This window comes from Vombatus ursinus, unplaced genomic scaffold (assembly GCF_900497805.2).
Source record: "Vombatus ursinus unplaced genomic scaffold, bare-nosed wombat genome assembly UNPS02014852.1, whole genome shotgun sequence".
NCBI classification, from domain to species: Eukaryota; Metazoa; Chordata; class Mammalia; order Diprotodontia; family Vombatidae; genus Vombatus; species Vombatus ursinus.
The window spans coordinates 7,127,213-7,143,217 of NW_020954630.1; the positions used below are offsets into that span (position 1 = coordinate 7,127,213).

A 16,005-nucleotide genomic window follows, 5' to 3' on the forward strand; every position below is an offset into this window, starting at 1 on the left:
CTCTGTGGGGGGAACGGTTTTATACATAAACAAGACTGGCCCTCTATTTCTCAGGCATGCCCTGTGAGTTTTTCCTGTCTTGGACATGAATTTGTGTAAAACCCTTCCACATTTTTACTTGGGCTTTTTTTGAGTAATTGTTCATGTTTACAGGAAAGAGAATATAGATGTAGCCTGTGTCTGTGGAACTGAGCAAAGCCTCCTGGCTGATGAAGCCAATCAGTGAAATTGAATTAATAGCATTTATGAATAGCAGTGTAATGTCATATTAAAAATGTAAGTCATATGATACTGGAAGATTATTCAGAGCATGGAGCTCAAATCCAGAGTATAGAGGCAAACACATTTTCACATGTATGCATGTATTGTATGATTAAAGTAATACTTTTTTGTAACACACCAGAACTTACACATTTTACACTTTAAATGATTATCTTTCATTCTCTACATTAGTCGTAAAGTTTTCATCATGTGTCTGAGACATTTTTTACACTTGTACTTTGAAATTGGCTTATGTTCTTCATTTCTGGTCTTTTGAATTTCATCACTGAATTTTGAACACCATCGATGGTAGGAGTCTGCATTGTTCAATTCAGTGGACATTTGATTAAGCACCTTCTATCTTCAAGGGGGTGCTAGGGTGACAAGGAAAAAAATGAAACAGTCCTTGCCTACAAGAGAATTTAAATTCTGCCGGATGGGGGTGTATTTCAGTCATGCCAAACAGTGCCCCAAATCAAAGCCGAGTCTTAGTGCAAAAGGGAGGCAATCCGTTGGGATCCAAAACTGGTTTGTAAAAAGTTCTTTGAGAGCTGGAACATGGAGGGGCATTAAGTGCCTGCTACAAATGCCCTCCTTTTGGGTCATGCAAAATCTCAAAAGCACTTCAGCATTTTACTCTGAAAAGCTTGATTGATCTGTTGCATTGATTCTACAGGAACAGTACTATTGATATGAACAGTAAAACTCATTTATGGGGAATTAGAGATAATTGTGATTTTTCCATTGGGTTGGGTTTTTTGTTTTTAGATCATATTAAAAAGGCCCACTTTTCCTAATCAGTAAACGTTTCCCCCAAAAGCACTACTTTTAACCACCTTCCCTTAAAAGATCACTTCTCTGTCAGGTCTTCCCTCTTCAGCCTGCACAGACCGTTCATCAGAATCCATGTCATTGTTCAGTGGTCAGAAAGCACAGAGGCTCAGTGGAGAGATCCCCAGATTCCAAAGAGCCCAAGCGTCTCGGTTTGAACCCCGTCTTCACCATTGACTCATTGTGTGATGTCACCCCCCAGGTTCTAGTGTCCTTATCCGTAGAACAAGGAGGGTTGGACTAAATGGCCTCTTGAATCTCTCATGACTAAATCTCTGCTCTTGATGCTATAAGTAGAAATGTAACCTGAGAATTTTGTCATGTAAAAAAGAATTATAAAGCAGTTAAAAAAAAAAAAACTGGCATTACACACACATCAGCTGCTGGTTGTTGTGAAAGAATGATTTGTTTGAGGATCCAGACAGCTCTGTCAAAAACAATTCGATCTCGTGCTGTAGTTTGTAAACCCCAAAAGAATCACATCAGTATCGTGTACGTGGCACTTTCCCATCTTTTTTGTGGCTGAAGAACGTAATGATTGGTGAGGCTAAAGGATTGGGTCAGAGTGCAGGACTGGGAAGTAGCTGCACCCTGACTGGAGGTCAGGCCCTCTGGCTTCCAGGCCAGGCTTCCTCACATTCTGGGAAGCTGCCCACCCATTCCTGAAACTCAGAGTAGAAGTCTTAGCCATGGTAGGTATTCTTTTCCTCCCATTCTGTAATTTACAAGAGATTGAAATCAGCTATAAAGCATGTGACGATAGAATCATAATTTGGAAATGGAAGGGTCCTCAGAAATCATGAAGTCCAAGCCCCTTATTTTACCGGGGCTTCCTGAGATGAAGCGATTGGCCCAGGATCACATAGGTCATAAGGAGCAGAGAGAGGATTTGAACCCAGGCCCTTTTGACTCCTCATCCTCGCTCTTTCTCCTATCTCATACTACAGAACACTTTCTAACACATCATTTTCATACCTTTGAATGTTACTCTCTTTGCAGCTGTTGAACTACTGCATCGCTAAAATAAATTTGTGATCTAGATAGTGGAGCATAAAAGAATAAAAACTGATTTAAGTATATCAGTGAATTTTATCTGTCTTATTTGACTCATTATTATTCAAAGATGACACAAGTAACTCAAGATCTCTATGAAAACTTGAAGCATTTATTAAGCACCCGTTATATGTCAGGCACTGTGCTAAGCATTTTGTAGATGTCTCATTTAATCCTCACAACAACCTTGTGAGGTAAGTGATACTACTTCATTTTACAGATGGAGAACATGAGGCAGACAGTGGTTAAATGGACTTGTCCAGAGTCACATAGCTAGTAAGTGCCTGATGCTAGATCTTCCAGCTCACTCCAGGCCAGCACTCTGCGAACTGTGGCTCTACCAAGCCCTTCCTCCCAAGGTGTGTTGAGCACTGAGAATACAAGGATGGGAAAGTAAACATTCCTTGACCTTGAGGGATGGGGGAAGCTAGGGACAGAAAAGCGCAGGACCAGGTAGAAATGTGATGGATGCGGCCAAAGCAGAAGTTGGACAAAGTCAAAGAAAACTTGAGGAAGGAGAAAAAAGTCTCAGTCCAGATTGGAGAAGGCTTCATGAAAGAGGGAACATCTGACAGGCTGAGATGAAGAGGGTCTGAATTCTAGTTTGGGGGATGTGGACAGAGGCAGGAAACGACAGGATGCAATCAGCATCCACCCCCACAAACATGGACATTATAGTCTACCTGAAAAGTAGGGTGCCATGGGCGAGTGGCTAGTGTACTGGCATTTCACTCCGAGGGGACCTGGAGCCAGAATTGGGGGGTGTCTTCCATAAGTCTAAGCAGTTTGCATCTTATTTATAGGTATAAGTGGTGTTTTGAAGCAGTAGAATAAATGATGAGACCTGTGCATTGGAAAGATTATTTTGGCAGTTGCACAAAAGACAGGTGTGAAAGAGAAGAGAGAGTAAATGAGCATTTATTAAGCACCTGCTCTGTGCCTGGTCATGTAAAGAAAGGCAAAAGCATTCCCTCCCCTCAGGGAACGTGTAGTCTAATGGGAGGAGACATGTAAGCACCTAGGATCATACAATATCTTTGCAGACCAAATGGAAGGTAATCTTAGAGAAGAAAGCACTAGCAGCCAGAGGGACTTCAGAAAGACTTCCTGCACAAGGGGAGATTTGAGTTAAGGCTAGAAGCCAGGAAAACTAAGAAGCAGAGGGGAGAGAAATTCCAGGCATGGAGAAATGCTATTGCAAAAGCAGAGACAGGAGATGGGGCGTCTCAAGGGAGGAACAGCTAGGAGGCCAGTGTGACCGGGTTGTAGCTATACCAGGAACGGAGGGGAATCGAGTTTAAGAATTAGACTAGAAAGGTAGGAGGGGCCAGATGACAACAAGCTTTAAATGCGAAATAGAAGACTTCGTATTTGATCCCGGAGGCAGTAGGAAACTTGAGGCCAGGGGGTGGGGCAGGATATGGGGGGGAGGTGCCATGGTTAGCCCTTAACTTTTTTCTTTTAATCACTTTTTCAGCTGAATGAGTGGAGTGGAGAGAGACTTGAGGCAGGGAAACCAGTTAAAAGGCTATGGTAATTACTAGTCCAGACAACAAGAAATGAAGGCCCAGTGGGGTGCTGGCAAATGTTTAGCAACTAACTGTTTCTTCACCAAAAAACAAAACAAAAAAAACATCCACATGACATTCTTAGGTTTAGTCTACATTATTAGCCTTTTCCCTATCATTTTCTCAAATCTAGACAATCAACAAATTTATAGCATTTGACAGTTTCCATCTCACACTAAAAATTTAGCAGTTGGCTCTGAAAAGCCAGTACAAGCCGGCTCCAGCACATCCCTTTGAGGACCTGAACTGGTTGTGTGACCATGTGAATGGAGAGGAGATCTTTACGAGGGATGTAGTGAAGGCAGAACAAGCTGCGGCAGTGGCTTGTATCTGTGGAGTGATGGGAGTTGAGGATGACAGTGTCCTTGATACTCTGAGAAGATGGCAGTGCCCTCAGGAGTAATAGAGAATTTTGGAAGAGGGTGAGGGACTAGAACTCTGTTCTGGACAAAGTCAGTTTGATGTGTGTAGATCAGAAATCTGTGGCTTGTGACTAACTCAGGAGAGACTGGGTATCTGGGTTGGCGAATCACCTGCAAAAAGGCGATAATTGGGAGTTAATGAGGTCGCCTTCTGAGTGTGAAAAGAAAAAAGAGAAGACTTAAGGCAGATCCTGGGAAACATCTGTGATTAGTGGGTATGACAATAATGAAGGGCCAGCAAAGGAGACTGAGGAGAATCCAGAGAGAAAAGTGTCATGAAAACCTTGAGAGGAAGGACTATCCTGGAGGAGATGAGCTTTGGAGTCCGAGGCTGCAGAAAAGTCAAGCGACAAGGCCATGAGACTTGGCAAGATGTGGTTGGCAGCTGGAGAGAAGAGTTCAGTGGAAAGGTGAAGTTTAGACGAGAATGAAAGGAGAACAGGTGGGATTCCTGGGAGTGGGTGGTCAGGGGAGGAAAGATACAGGGGATGGTACGAGACTGAGACAAGGACCGCTTAGAAAGCTTTCCTAATAGAGCAAGAGGTCGTGTGGACCTGAAGGAGGAGGATGTCCTTTGGAGTGAAACGATTAGTAAGAAGGTTGGTGTAGAAGTAGACTGACAAGACGGTCAACTGGTAGGTTATGGGGGAAGACTCCTAAGTCAGAGGTTTTGAACACTGCTGGGGGGGCGGTGCGCTAGGTGGCACAGTGTGTAGAGTGCTGGACGTGGAATCAAGAAGACTTGAGTTCAGTTTCTACCTTAGACCCTTTGGCTTTGTGGCCTTGAGCAAGACACCCGCTTCCAGCCTCAAGTTCTCCATCTGTAAAATGGGGATAATAATAGTCCCTGCTTGTACTTTGTAAACCTTAAAAAGGGAGGTAGGGACTGGACCTGTGATCTCATTACAGCAACAAATTCCCAGATGAGGAAACCCTCCCTTTAACAATGCAGGTCCTCATCTTTCCTGCAATTTACAGTCTTAGAGAATTGCCTTGCTCAGAGGTGTCAAATGGGGACCAACCAGATTAAAGTATAATTGGGTAGGGCACATTGAATAAAGCGCTGCCCTGGAGTCAGGAGGACCCAAGTTCAAATCTTTTCTCAGACACTTACTAGCTGTGTGACCCTGGGCAAGTCACTTAACCCCAGTTGTCTCCTCCCTCCCTTCCCATCCCCTTCCCCCAAAATGTAATTGGAAAGCATTTAACAAATGCTTAATACCTTTGTGACTCTAAATCATTTCATTTCTGTGGTCCTTGGTTTCCTTGTCTGAAGGGGTTGGACTATGCTGTCTCTTTTTTGGTTAGGCAATGGGATTAAGTGACTTGCCCAGGGTCACACAGCTAGTAAGCGTCATGTGTCTGAGGCCAGATTTGAACTCGGGTCTGCTGAGGGCAGGGCCGGCGCTTTATCCACTGCACTACCTAGCTGCCCCTACGCTGTCTTTTAGCTCTAAATTCTCTGCTCCCAGATTTAGCTCTCAGGAGAGGTTGGAGGTGCAAGTCTAGATTGGGAATCCTTTGCCTAGAATGAGCAGTCAGACCCTGGGAAGCAAGAGAAAGAACTAAAGGGAAGATGGTAACATGGAACAGAGGTGAAGGATCACCTTTTTTTTTTTTGCCAGCTGAATATGGCAGGAGTGTGAAGGTTTTTTTGTTTTTTAAAGTGGGGTATGCCGGATCTGGAGATGAAGGACCGGGCCGTGGATCTCAGCGGAGCTTTTTGCTACCTCTTTGCAGTTTTCTGCTTGCTCATTTGTAAGTCTCAGAGGTGGCACTGGATGATTTTGGAGGCTTCATCCACCTTTCAACCTGTGATCCTAAGCTCCCGACAGACCTTTGGGCCTTGGATCCTTTCACAGTAAAATGTTTCTAGGGAAAGGGACTGAATTTAGGGTTCCGTTGGTGTAGGAAACTAGCAGGCGAGGAGGAGTCTCCCTAGGCCTTTCAGCATCAGCCCTGCAACTGGTAGAGTTAGAGCGGGCCACAGCTTTAACAAGATGTTAAGGGGCTTCTTATCCCCTGTATGTGTCAGCAGGTTTTCTTGGCCCCGAGGCCACCTCAGAACTGCCTTTAGAAACCTCCTTTTCGAGACAGCGTCAGAATGTTAACATTCCAAATAAACCTGCTTATGAGCTGGACAGAATCCTGGATAGCAATAACACTACCCGAGGCCCACATCTTACTGCTCTTGCCTCTGTCACAGACTGAAAAGAAAGACGCTCGCCCCTCCTCGGGCATCCCAAAGAATTTTTTCCGCTTTTCTCCCTTGCTTTTTTTCCCCCTACTCTTGAGTTTCTTGGTGATTTTTGCCAGTTTGTCAGGTACGAGGAAGTAGAACCTAATTTCCGTTTGGAAAAGGTTTTGCTTTTCTGAAGTCAAAACTATTTTTCCTTACACTCTTTCATTGGCTCCGTGTGCTTGTTTAGCCTCGATTGGCCCATATGCAGACAAGATCTTGGATTTCTAAAGCAGGAACATTTTCTACAAGTGGGGGGAATGGAAGAAGATTAATTTTCATGTCTCCCGTGTTTCCCCGACCCGAGCTGCTAGTGGAAGCATTTGAATCATACTTGATTCTGTTACTAAGCGTCCAGGTTACTTGTGAAAGGATTTCATCATTGTTCATGTTGAACGTGGAATCAGGATGGCCTGATTTCAAAATCTGCCTCTCTGGCAGGTACTAGCTGTGATCTTGACTTCTCTGAACCTCAGTTGCTTCTGTAAAATGGGAATCATAATATCCCTAGTACCTGCCTCATGGAGTTGTAAGGAAATAAGTTAAATATTCCACAAGCTTTAAAACACAATATGAATATCAGTTATTCTATTAAATATCCAAGCATTATCAAATGTGCAGAATATACACAATTAAGACATTCCCTGAAACAGATTATAAAATCAAGTTGTGCACTGAAAATCACACCATTATTTATTAAGAAGTGTTTCTGAAGGGAGAGAGGGAGAAAAATTTGGAAATCAAATTTTTTTTAAACTAGGCAATGGGGTTAAGTGACTTGCCCAGGGTCACACAGCTAGTAAGTGTCAAGCGTCTGAGGCCGGAGGAACTCAAAATCTTATAAAAAATGAATGTTGTAAACTGTCTTTGTTGGGGGAAAAAATACTATTAAGTTAAAAAAAATAGTATTTCCTGTATGCTCCATTATTTACAAAAGGTGCCATCCTGCTGGGGTGGAGGGAGTTCCATATATCAAAGAAGTAATAGGTCTAGTGTCTATCTTTATTCCTAAAGACAAACTGTCTCATGATAGTGCTGCAGATTTATTTACAAAATGAAATCATTGTTTACAAAAATGTGTTTATGTTTGTGAGTTTTAGGAACCTTGCCCAAATAATTGAATTTTTTTAAGGCAATGAATATGTTTTTACCTTAGTTGAGACAATTAGAGGGGCAGCTAGGTGGCGCAGTACATAGAGCACTGGCCCTGGAGTCAGGAGGACATGTGTTCAAATGCAGCCTCAGACACATAACACTTGCTGTGGGACTCTGGGCAAGTCACTTAACCCCAATTGCCTCACATTAAAAAAAAAGAGAGAAACAATTAGTCTGGTAATAATTTTTAGTATAACTAATTGTCCAGCAAATTTCTTAATCCAAGTTTATTTCAAAGTAACAGAGTACTAGAACTACACCTTGGACCTTTCTAGTTTAAGGAGTCTTCAAATGTGCCTTGCTTTTATTCAGAGTAGTATGTGTTGAAAAGTTAATTGTTAGGGGTTGCTGATGTTGAGCAGGTCTTTCCATAGTCATCTGTTTTTATTACGAGGAAGTTAACTTTTCGAACAGTTAATTGGTGCATTTCCATTTAACTGTTAATGCGGATAATATAGAATTATATCCCAGGATTTTAAACAAAGACTAATAGAACAAGAGTAGAAATAGAATTCATTTGCTTTCCAGTTCACATGAAAATCTGCAGCACTATCATGAGACATTTTGCCATTAGGAATAAAGATAGACACTGGACCTATTACGTCTTTGATATATGGAACTCCCTTTGCCCCAGCAGGTTGGCACCTTCTTATAGAAGAGAGTTGGTTAGTTATTTGGACCAGAATCACATAGCCAGTAAGTGTAGGAGGCAGAACTTCCTACCCCCACCTAAGGCTAACTCTCTACCTAGTACAGCGTACTGCCTTTTGGTTTATTAAACAAAATGAAAACATGTTGATCGGTCACTTCCGTCAAAAGAACTAACTACATACAAAGCTCAAAAAACAATGAACTTCTAAGGTCAGCTCCGTTGACTCAAAACCAGCATTGTAGTTTTTCCCCTATACACATAGGCATCCTGAGTTAGATGCTGCCAATAAAGGCAACATGGCATGGTGGATATAAGGTTTAATTTGGAGTCAGGAAGACCTTGGATCATATTCTGCCTTAGTCATACATATACTGGGGGCAGCTAGATGGTGCAATGGATAGAGCACTGGCCCTGCAGTCAGGAGGACCGGAGTTCAAATCTGGACTCAGACATTCGCACTTAGCTGTGTGACCTTGGGCAGCCCCAGGGCAAGGCCTTCAACCTCTCCATGCCATAGGTTGGCAGCTCTCTCAAACGAAAAGGTGCAGAAAAGGTGCAGATACTGAGTTAGTAGTGGGAGTTTATGTTCTTCAGAATTCCCTAAACCAGTGAGATCATAGATAAAAAACAAACAAAAACAAAAGAACACAATGAAAAACAAAAACAAAAAATCACACAGTGAACCGATAAAGGTAGGCTGTGTTATCTCAAACCAGGTTTCAAGTGTTCCTTCTCTACACACACACACACCCCCCCACACACACACCCACCCTTTCCCTAGTTAGATGTTAACCAATACATTGATGAAAGACAGCATGGCACAGTGGAGAGAAAGCTACACTTGGATGGGATTACATCCTACCCTAGACACTTACTAGCTGTATATATGATCCTAAGTAAATCACTTAACCTCTCAGTTTCCCCAGCTATACAATGAAAATAATAAATAGCACCTGCCCTGCAGGCTTGTTGCAAGGCTCAAATCATACATAAGAATGCATTTGAAGTGATTTGCCAATTCTAAAAATGAAACCATCAGGTATTGTTCTTAAATATGTCACATTGTTGTCAGCGAGAATGGTGATGTCATCACAATATCCCTCTTTCTCTCTCTCCATTTCTCTCTCTCTCTCCCCCTCCCCCTTTTCTTCCTTATGTAGAGTTTACAGATGCTTCCCCAGCAACGGAAAGCCATCGCGAAGTTTAAGGAGCCAGCCCACGCTTTAGCATTTCAACAGAAGTTCCACAGGTAGCCCATCGTATTCTTAAGTGGAGCCTCTGAAGTTACCATGGTTTACGGGTGGGAGGGAAGACCTCGTACCCTTATGTGATCTGCTCTGTATCCATTGCCGGGCTTTGCACAATAGACATGTTCTTGTAAAGCTGTGTATCAATTTGAGTTTTTGCTTTTTTCATTTTTTGGGGGGGGAGGGAGAGGGTGGTGAGCTGTTCATTGAATCATCATTTCTTAAATGCACAGGGTGGGGTTGGGGGTCGGGCCGCCCATTATTTTGAAACAAGAACAAACAAAAACCAAGACCAGTCAGTGAAAACTTTTGTATGAACGTATGGAATCTGTTTTGTAACATGGAAATGCACTTCTTGGATCTGTTTGGGTTGTTTTTGTTTTTTTTTTTTTGTACATTTGGATTTTGTTTTGTTTTGTTTTGTTTTTGTATCTCGAGTTTTCTTAACGCAGGGCCCACCATTAAAACATTGCTTTCTTTGGCCTCCGTGACTTTACTGGTGGTACTCAGAGTTGACTGACGATTGACCATTTCTTTAACCTTCCACAGGCATATGATAGATTTGTCCCACATAAATGTGGCACTGATTGTTGAATGATTTCCACTAAGAGTAACCGACCCTTATGCTATAGAAACTACTGTGGAATTTTCCCAAGGAGAGGCGATGGGAGCAGAGTCACATCAGGAGCCAAGAGCTTGGCAGTCTACAATCTTGCTTAACTGTGGTCTGGAGCTGCCAGAAGCATGACGGATACCAAGAAGGCCGAACTTAGAGGACCCAGAAGCAAATAGGAGTTTGGTGTCCACTTGCTCTCTGTCCTGTTGTAGCCACAAGGAACTATAGTTTTGGTTTTTTTGTTTTGTTTTTGTTTTTGTTTTTTTTTTTCAAGTGCTTATGATGCATGTAGACTTTGGTCTTCGAAATCTGACTGTGCGATCATGGTGACTTGGATTGAGAAAAGAATATTAACACGCCCCCCCATCTTAAAGATTTTTTTTTTTTACTAGCAAAGAATATTTGATAATGGTTGCTCTTATCTTCAGTGTAGGCTAGAAAATAATTTTCTTTTGTACACATTCATAACTTCTTAGAAAGACCTCAGAAGGTATATGCCAAACATGGATCAAAAAATTCGGGAATCAATCTGGTATTTGTGTAGCCTAAAGAGCTTGGAGTTAAGAGGTATTGGGTCGGGAGTTGTACTAGTGGAAGAGACAGGTTCTCATTCTCATAAGTCAAAGCCGGCCTCACATTCTCTCAGTTCCTAGCTGAAACCTTCCCTCTGTATCTCCCTTCACCTGCACTTTCCCCCAGTTCTCATTTCCAGAGTTAAATAGGCATAACTTTGATTTTCCCATTGGCTTAAAAAGAATCATTTTAAAACTTCACTTGCAGACCTATAAACTGGTTCACTACTAGTATGAGCCACTTCTTTCCTAAGATTGAACACGTTGGGGGAATAATACTGGCAGTCGCTATTCTGATCATCATCATATCTTTTGGGGAAGGTCGTGGTGTGCACTGCCATTTGGTAAATTTAACAGCAAAGACAACTTTAACGTGAAGCATAATTCTACAAAAACGATGGTAATGTTCTCATAGGCAGAACCAACTTAACCCAAACTGTGGGTCCCCCGCTCAGATTGCTTTTACTCGGTAATTTTGGCCTGTTTCCTTTTGATGAGAGCTTTACCCTTTCCAAAGGAGCAGGCTCTGTTAAGGTGAATTCTGGGCAGACCTTAAGAAAGTGCCTTAGTTCCATCTTTGCTCCCATATTTTGTAAAAGATATTTATCATTTGGGATAGATATTACAGTAGGACCTAAACTATTAGAGCAGAGAGTCCTGGAGCGTCCTTGGACTTTTGAATTAGTTTTTGTGCTGAAAGCTCCTTGATCACGTTAAGCCTGTCACGTGAGAGAAGCGGAAAGAAACTCAGTGTACTTTGATGCATTCACTAGATATCTGGCAAAAGGGTCAAACTGTAGAGTCCCTCAAACATGAGTGGTCCTTTTTGCCTTGTACCCACAGTTCAGACAGCCTTTGTCATCTGTTTTCTCATAGCATAGATTTTGTATTACCTTTCAAATTAAGTTACCAAAAAAAATTTTTTTTTAAGGCTAAATCCTGAAATTATGGTATTTCAGACCTTGATGAATCTTTTAGTAAAGTTGATTCTGAAAGAACGTCATGTTGTGTTTGAGACTGGAAAGTAGTCTTAAGTTTTCTTTTTTTAATGACTGCTTGTCCAAAAATTTGTATCTCAGCGTAGGGATGAGATACTAACCCAGATGGGATCATATCTCCATCAAAAGGGAATTTCGTATATAGCTCTCTGCCTCCACAACTAATACAGGTCCCATTTGGCTTGGGCAACCACCTCCACTCCCAAATCCTAGGACTGGCGGGGGTCATTACAGGATGGGAAGCTTGCTTCTTTCACCATACCTTTCCATATGAAAGACCATACATATGGCTTTATTCTACCTGAGGAAAGCTGTCCGTGCTCCCCTCTCAGGCACACCCTTCCTCTCAATGAATGCTCATGCTCATGCTAAAGAGAGCCCTAGCCCATTAGTCTTATGCCCAGAGAGCTACATTAAAAGGAGCATGTTGATAGCAGGTACCGTTTTAGGTAGGAGCTTCTAGTCCACTCACCCTAAGCAGTGGGTTAGCTTATATCTTAGTGAGCTTTATTTTAATGGAAACTAGAGGCTGAACTTTGGGAAACCTGGTGATCCCCTTGGGGACAATTTGATCAGTTTTAATGTTTCCTGAAAGTTGAAAAAAAATTTTTTTGTTTCCAGTTTGGCTTTGAAATAAAAAATCTGGACATTGTCTCCTCAAGTTAGTAAGTAGCTTATAAGCCGGTTTTTTTTCTAGTCATCGTTGAAAATAAAACTTAATAGGGAAACACACCGACAGATTCTGTAGTTGTTTTCAAGTTCACTTTTTGCATTATCTGGGTATTTTAGGTGGGGGCTATCTTGTATGTGCAGGTGTTTATGCACATAGCAGTAGATGAGCTATTTCTTAAATATGATGTTCCCCCAAAATGACATGATTGATAGAATAAATCTGGGTGTTTATTGAAATACTTGTTAGGATCACTACCCAAGTGCAGATGAGTTCTCCTGGCATAAAGTAACTTGAGCAACAGAATCGAGGCTTAATTCCTGGTTATGATTTCTCCCCACAAGGAAAAGAGAAGGGAAGCCGAATTAGCAAGAGATGTCAGTTTCCATTCTTGGAACCCATCTATAGCAGTTTAAATCAGCTCCCCTAAAGCTTAACCCTCTTGGAAGATCTGTGGCAACCATTATCTTTGTTCTTTCTTTATCATGCATTTAAAGGGAGATGCAGAATGCAAGCCGTTGCATCTAATTGTACTCTGTAAATATGGACCTTTTAAAATTAAAATGTTATTCAATATGGATATTATTCAGCACCCTATTAGCTATTTGTTAGTTTTTTGTGTTGTCATATCAAAGTTGAATGGATACCGTTCCATAAATGTGGATGTGTTTTTTGTGTGTATCTTCGATTTTTATAAAGACGGTAGTAAGTCAATACTTTTATCCTGACCTGTGTATTATTTGTTCACAAAGTCCAGAGCTTAAAACTAACTGGGAATTAATACCAGTATATCTCATTCGGTCAGTACACGAGGTGATTATGTGGAGCCAATCCCCCATTCCTCTTTTCTTTTGGCATTGCTTTGTTTTTGGTCCTGTGCTGTTCCTTACCTCTAATAAGCAAACCTGTCCAATAGCATTGGTTTGGCCACGTGCTTTGGGAAATTCTTAGGTTTGTCTTCCTTTGGGGGTTGGGGAGGGGAGGGAGCACTCTTTTTTCTGAAAGAAACTTTGAAGGGTTTTCCCCTTGGGACAGAAGTCATTTATGAAATTCATAGGTAACTGGCTCTTACTGGGTTGAACCACTTATGGGTACAAGAACTGGGGGAGGGTTGTTCTTGTTATGTCGGTTTTCATTTTTTTGTGAAGCTCAGATGGAAAGTCATTTCATTTTGCTTTTCTCCCAATTCTGAGTTGAAACACAGTAGCTTGTCATCCTACTGGTCGTGGTGCTAAAAAAAATTTTTTTTAAGACATTCCATCTTGATCATGAGAACAGAAAGGCATTGGGTAAGGTTCATAGTGAAGAGATAGGGATCAGGACAAAGAAATTTTGCAAAACTATGGAATCTTAAATCAGGTATTTAGAATAAAAGGTCTTTTAAAAGTCACTCCTAGAAAACAGGTTCCTAATAACACCCAAGGAAAATGAGAACTCTATATGGACTGGTATTTTAAGGTAACAAACAGAAATGGAATGAGGGTACTCTGTCCCAATTAGACCTTACCATGTAGTGGGCCAAAGGGCTCCAGCTGACTTACTGGATCCCCCCACTTCAGTGTTTCTAACCGAATTATTTAATAAAGTCCTTATACTTTGGGCCCAGGTTGGATTATAAACAAACTTTCCACCCTAGGGCTGTTCTGTTTCCCAGAAGGGTTGTCTTACAAAGGTTGGGTTTCTGAGTTTGTTTTCCATATCACTTTGTTTTGTTTTGTTTTTTTGTTGTTGTCCTTTGTTTGTTTGTTTGTTTGTTTGTTTTGTTGAATTGGAAGGTAAGCTCACCATGTTCACTAATGCTTTGGCACAGATGGGGCATTTATCATCTTTATGGCACGGGGGGAGCAGGCTGCTTTTTTTTTTTTCTCTGTCTGAAGCACTTTCTTTTCTATGCTTTTGAGTATATTAGAAATCTCATTAGCTTACTTGTGGCTAGTTTTGTGACCCCATACTTCATCCTTACCCATCCCCATCCCCCACTCCATGCAGTTCCACTACACGTTAATAAGAAATAAGTTCAAGAGAGCTTTGTGTATTAAAAGTGACAAGTAAGTGGCTTAATTTTTGATCCTCGATACCTCCTTCACAGTAGTTTTTGTATTATCTTCTCCAGTAGCCTAGTGTTTCTTTTCTGTGCTTTTTTCTACTTAGAGGTTTCAGTTCTAGCTTCAAATAGCTTTTAGATTAAATTCTTGCTTTTATTCATCAAAGCATAATTTTTTTTATTTTTTATTTTTTGTAATAAAATACCTGAGGGTGTTTTTGGTACTTTAAAAAACAAAAACAAAAACAACCACCAAAAAAGAACCCTCTGAGTGAGATAGTTCAAAAGAGTTTCTGGGGGTGGGAGAATGGCATAAGGAAGGGGAAATGGGACCAGAGATACTATATAGGGACAGGACACTAACCAAACTGCAACTAGAACAAGTTGATTTTAGTGGAAAACTGTCCAATGTGATCTCTCAACTCTTCCCCCACCCCCACCCCCCTTTTTTTTTTTGATGTGAAAGAAATGTTATCTTGAACATTCTTTAATATGGATTCGCCAAAGGTATCTAACCTTAATTCAGTAATAAATCCTAAGGATTTTCTGTAAGGTATTTTGTGACCTATTTAATTTTTAATCTTAAAAATGACTACCACATATTAGCCACATAAGCCCATGGTATTATGTGAAAACAAAACAAAAACACCGATTCATATTGGATCCTCATGTATACCACCTTCTTAGGGTATAATATGGTTGGGAAGGATCATTTGTTTCACTCTGCTTTTTTTGTAGAGAATGTGTTAAGGTATCCACTCTGCATTTCTATGCTCTTGTTTTGGGTGGGGAGTATTTTAGGTTTTTGAGCATAGGAGGAGGGACACCAGCTGCCTTCCAGAGCTTTCCTTTTACATCTAACCAAATGAAATGGAAAGGGGCAACTGAATCATTTTGGTATGGTTTGATGATATTAATTTTACCAAGTTGTGTAAGAGTAAAGTAACATTTGGAAAATGTGGTGAGCGCACTTAAGCTCAGCACCCCATGAGGGGATGATGTTTTCATCGTGTAGATTTCATATTTAATATGTTATATAAGCAGACCTGTTTGTATAGTCATTTAATATGACTTTATAGAAAACTAGTTTTGAATTTTTTTTTAATTCTAGGATATATTCTTGTGATCTGATTTCACTTTCTTTACATAATTTGTTCAGGAAGATAGTTCACTCTAATAATTTCTTAAATATATATGTATGTGTATATATATAAATTTATATATATAATTCAGTTTGGGGATAGGGATAATTGATGTTTAGGGGTTTTATTTGTTTTGTCTTTTTAGATGAAATAAAATAGCAACTTTAACATTAATAATTCAGCTTTGCTTTTCACAGGTGGGGATCCAGAATTTTTAATTTTTTTTCCCCCTTTGAGGATTTTTACTTCTAGAGTTGTAACTCCCCTACTTCATTTGCAGGTACAACAAAGAAAACACAAGAATTCTGACTTATTCCCACTTCTTTTTCTATTTTTCCATTCTGGGCTTTTCTGTAATCATTCTTGCTACATCACTAACATTCATTGGGTTAGCTGGGCAAGTTGCCTCCTACCTCATGCTGCTTCTTTTTCCACCTGGCATCTTCCCACTTTCTTTGCTGAAACTGGCCAGCCATTCTCACTCTGCTAGCCCCTCATTCCATTCCGAAATTCCCTTTTGGATTTTGGCTCTTTT

At 40.9% G+C, this 16,005-nt stretch overlaps 1 protein-coding gene across 5 annotated transcripts in view; it reads left to right on the plus strand.

Moving 5' to 3' along the window:
- Nucleotides 1-13,006, plus strand: part of RBM33 (RNA binding motif protein 33) — a 182,096-nt gene extending 169,090 nt beyond the window's left edge. For all 5 annotated transcript variants that reach the window (XM_027841120.1, XM_027841116.1, XM_027841117.1 and 2 more), the window contains 2 exons: nt 9,342-9,430; nt 9,978-13,006. In XM_027841120.1, the coding sequence (XP_027696921.1) occupies nt 9,342-9,408 (67 nt within the window). In that variant the 3' untranslated portion in view covers nt 9,409-9,430; nt 9,978-13,006. The remainder of the gene's footprint in view (nt 1-9,341; nt 9,431-9,977) is intronic.
- The last annotated feature ends 2,999 nt before the right edge of the window (nt 13,007-16,005 follow it).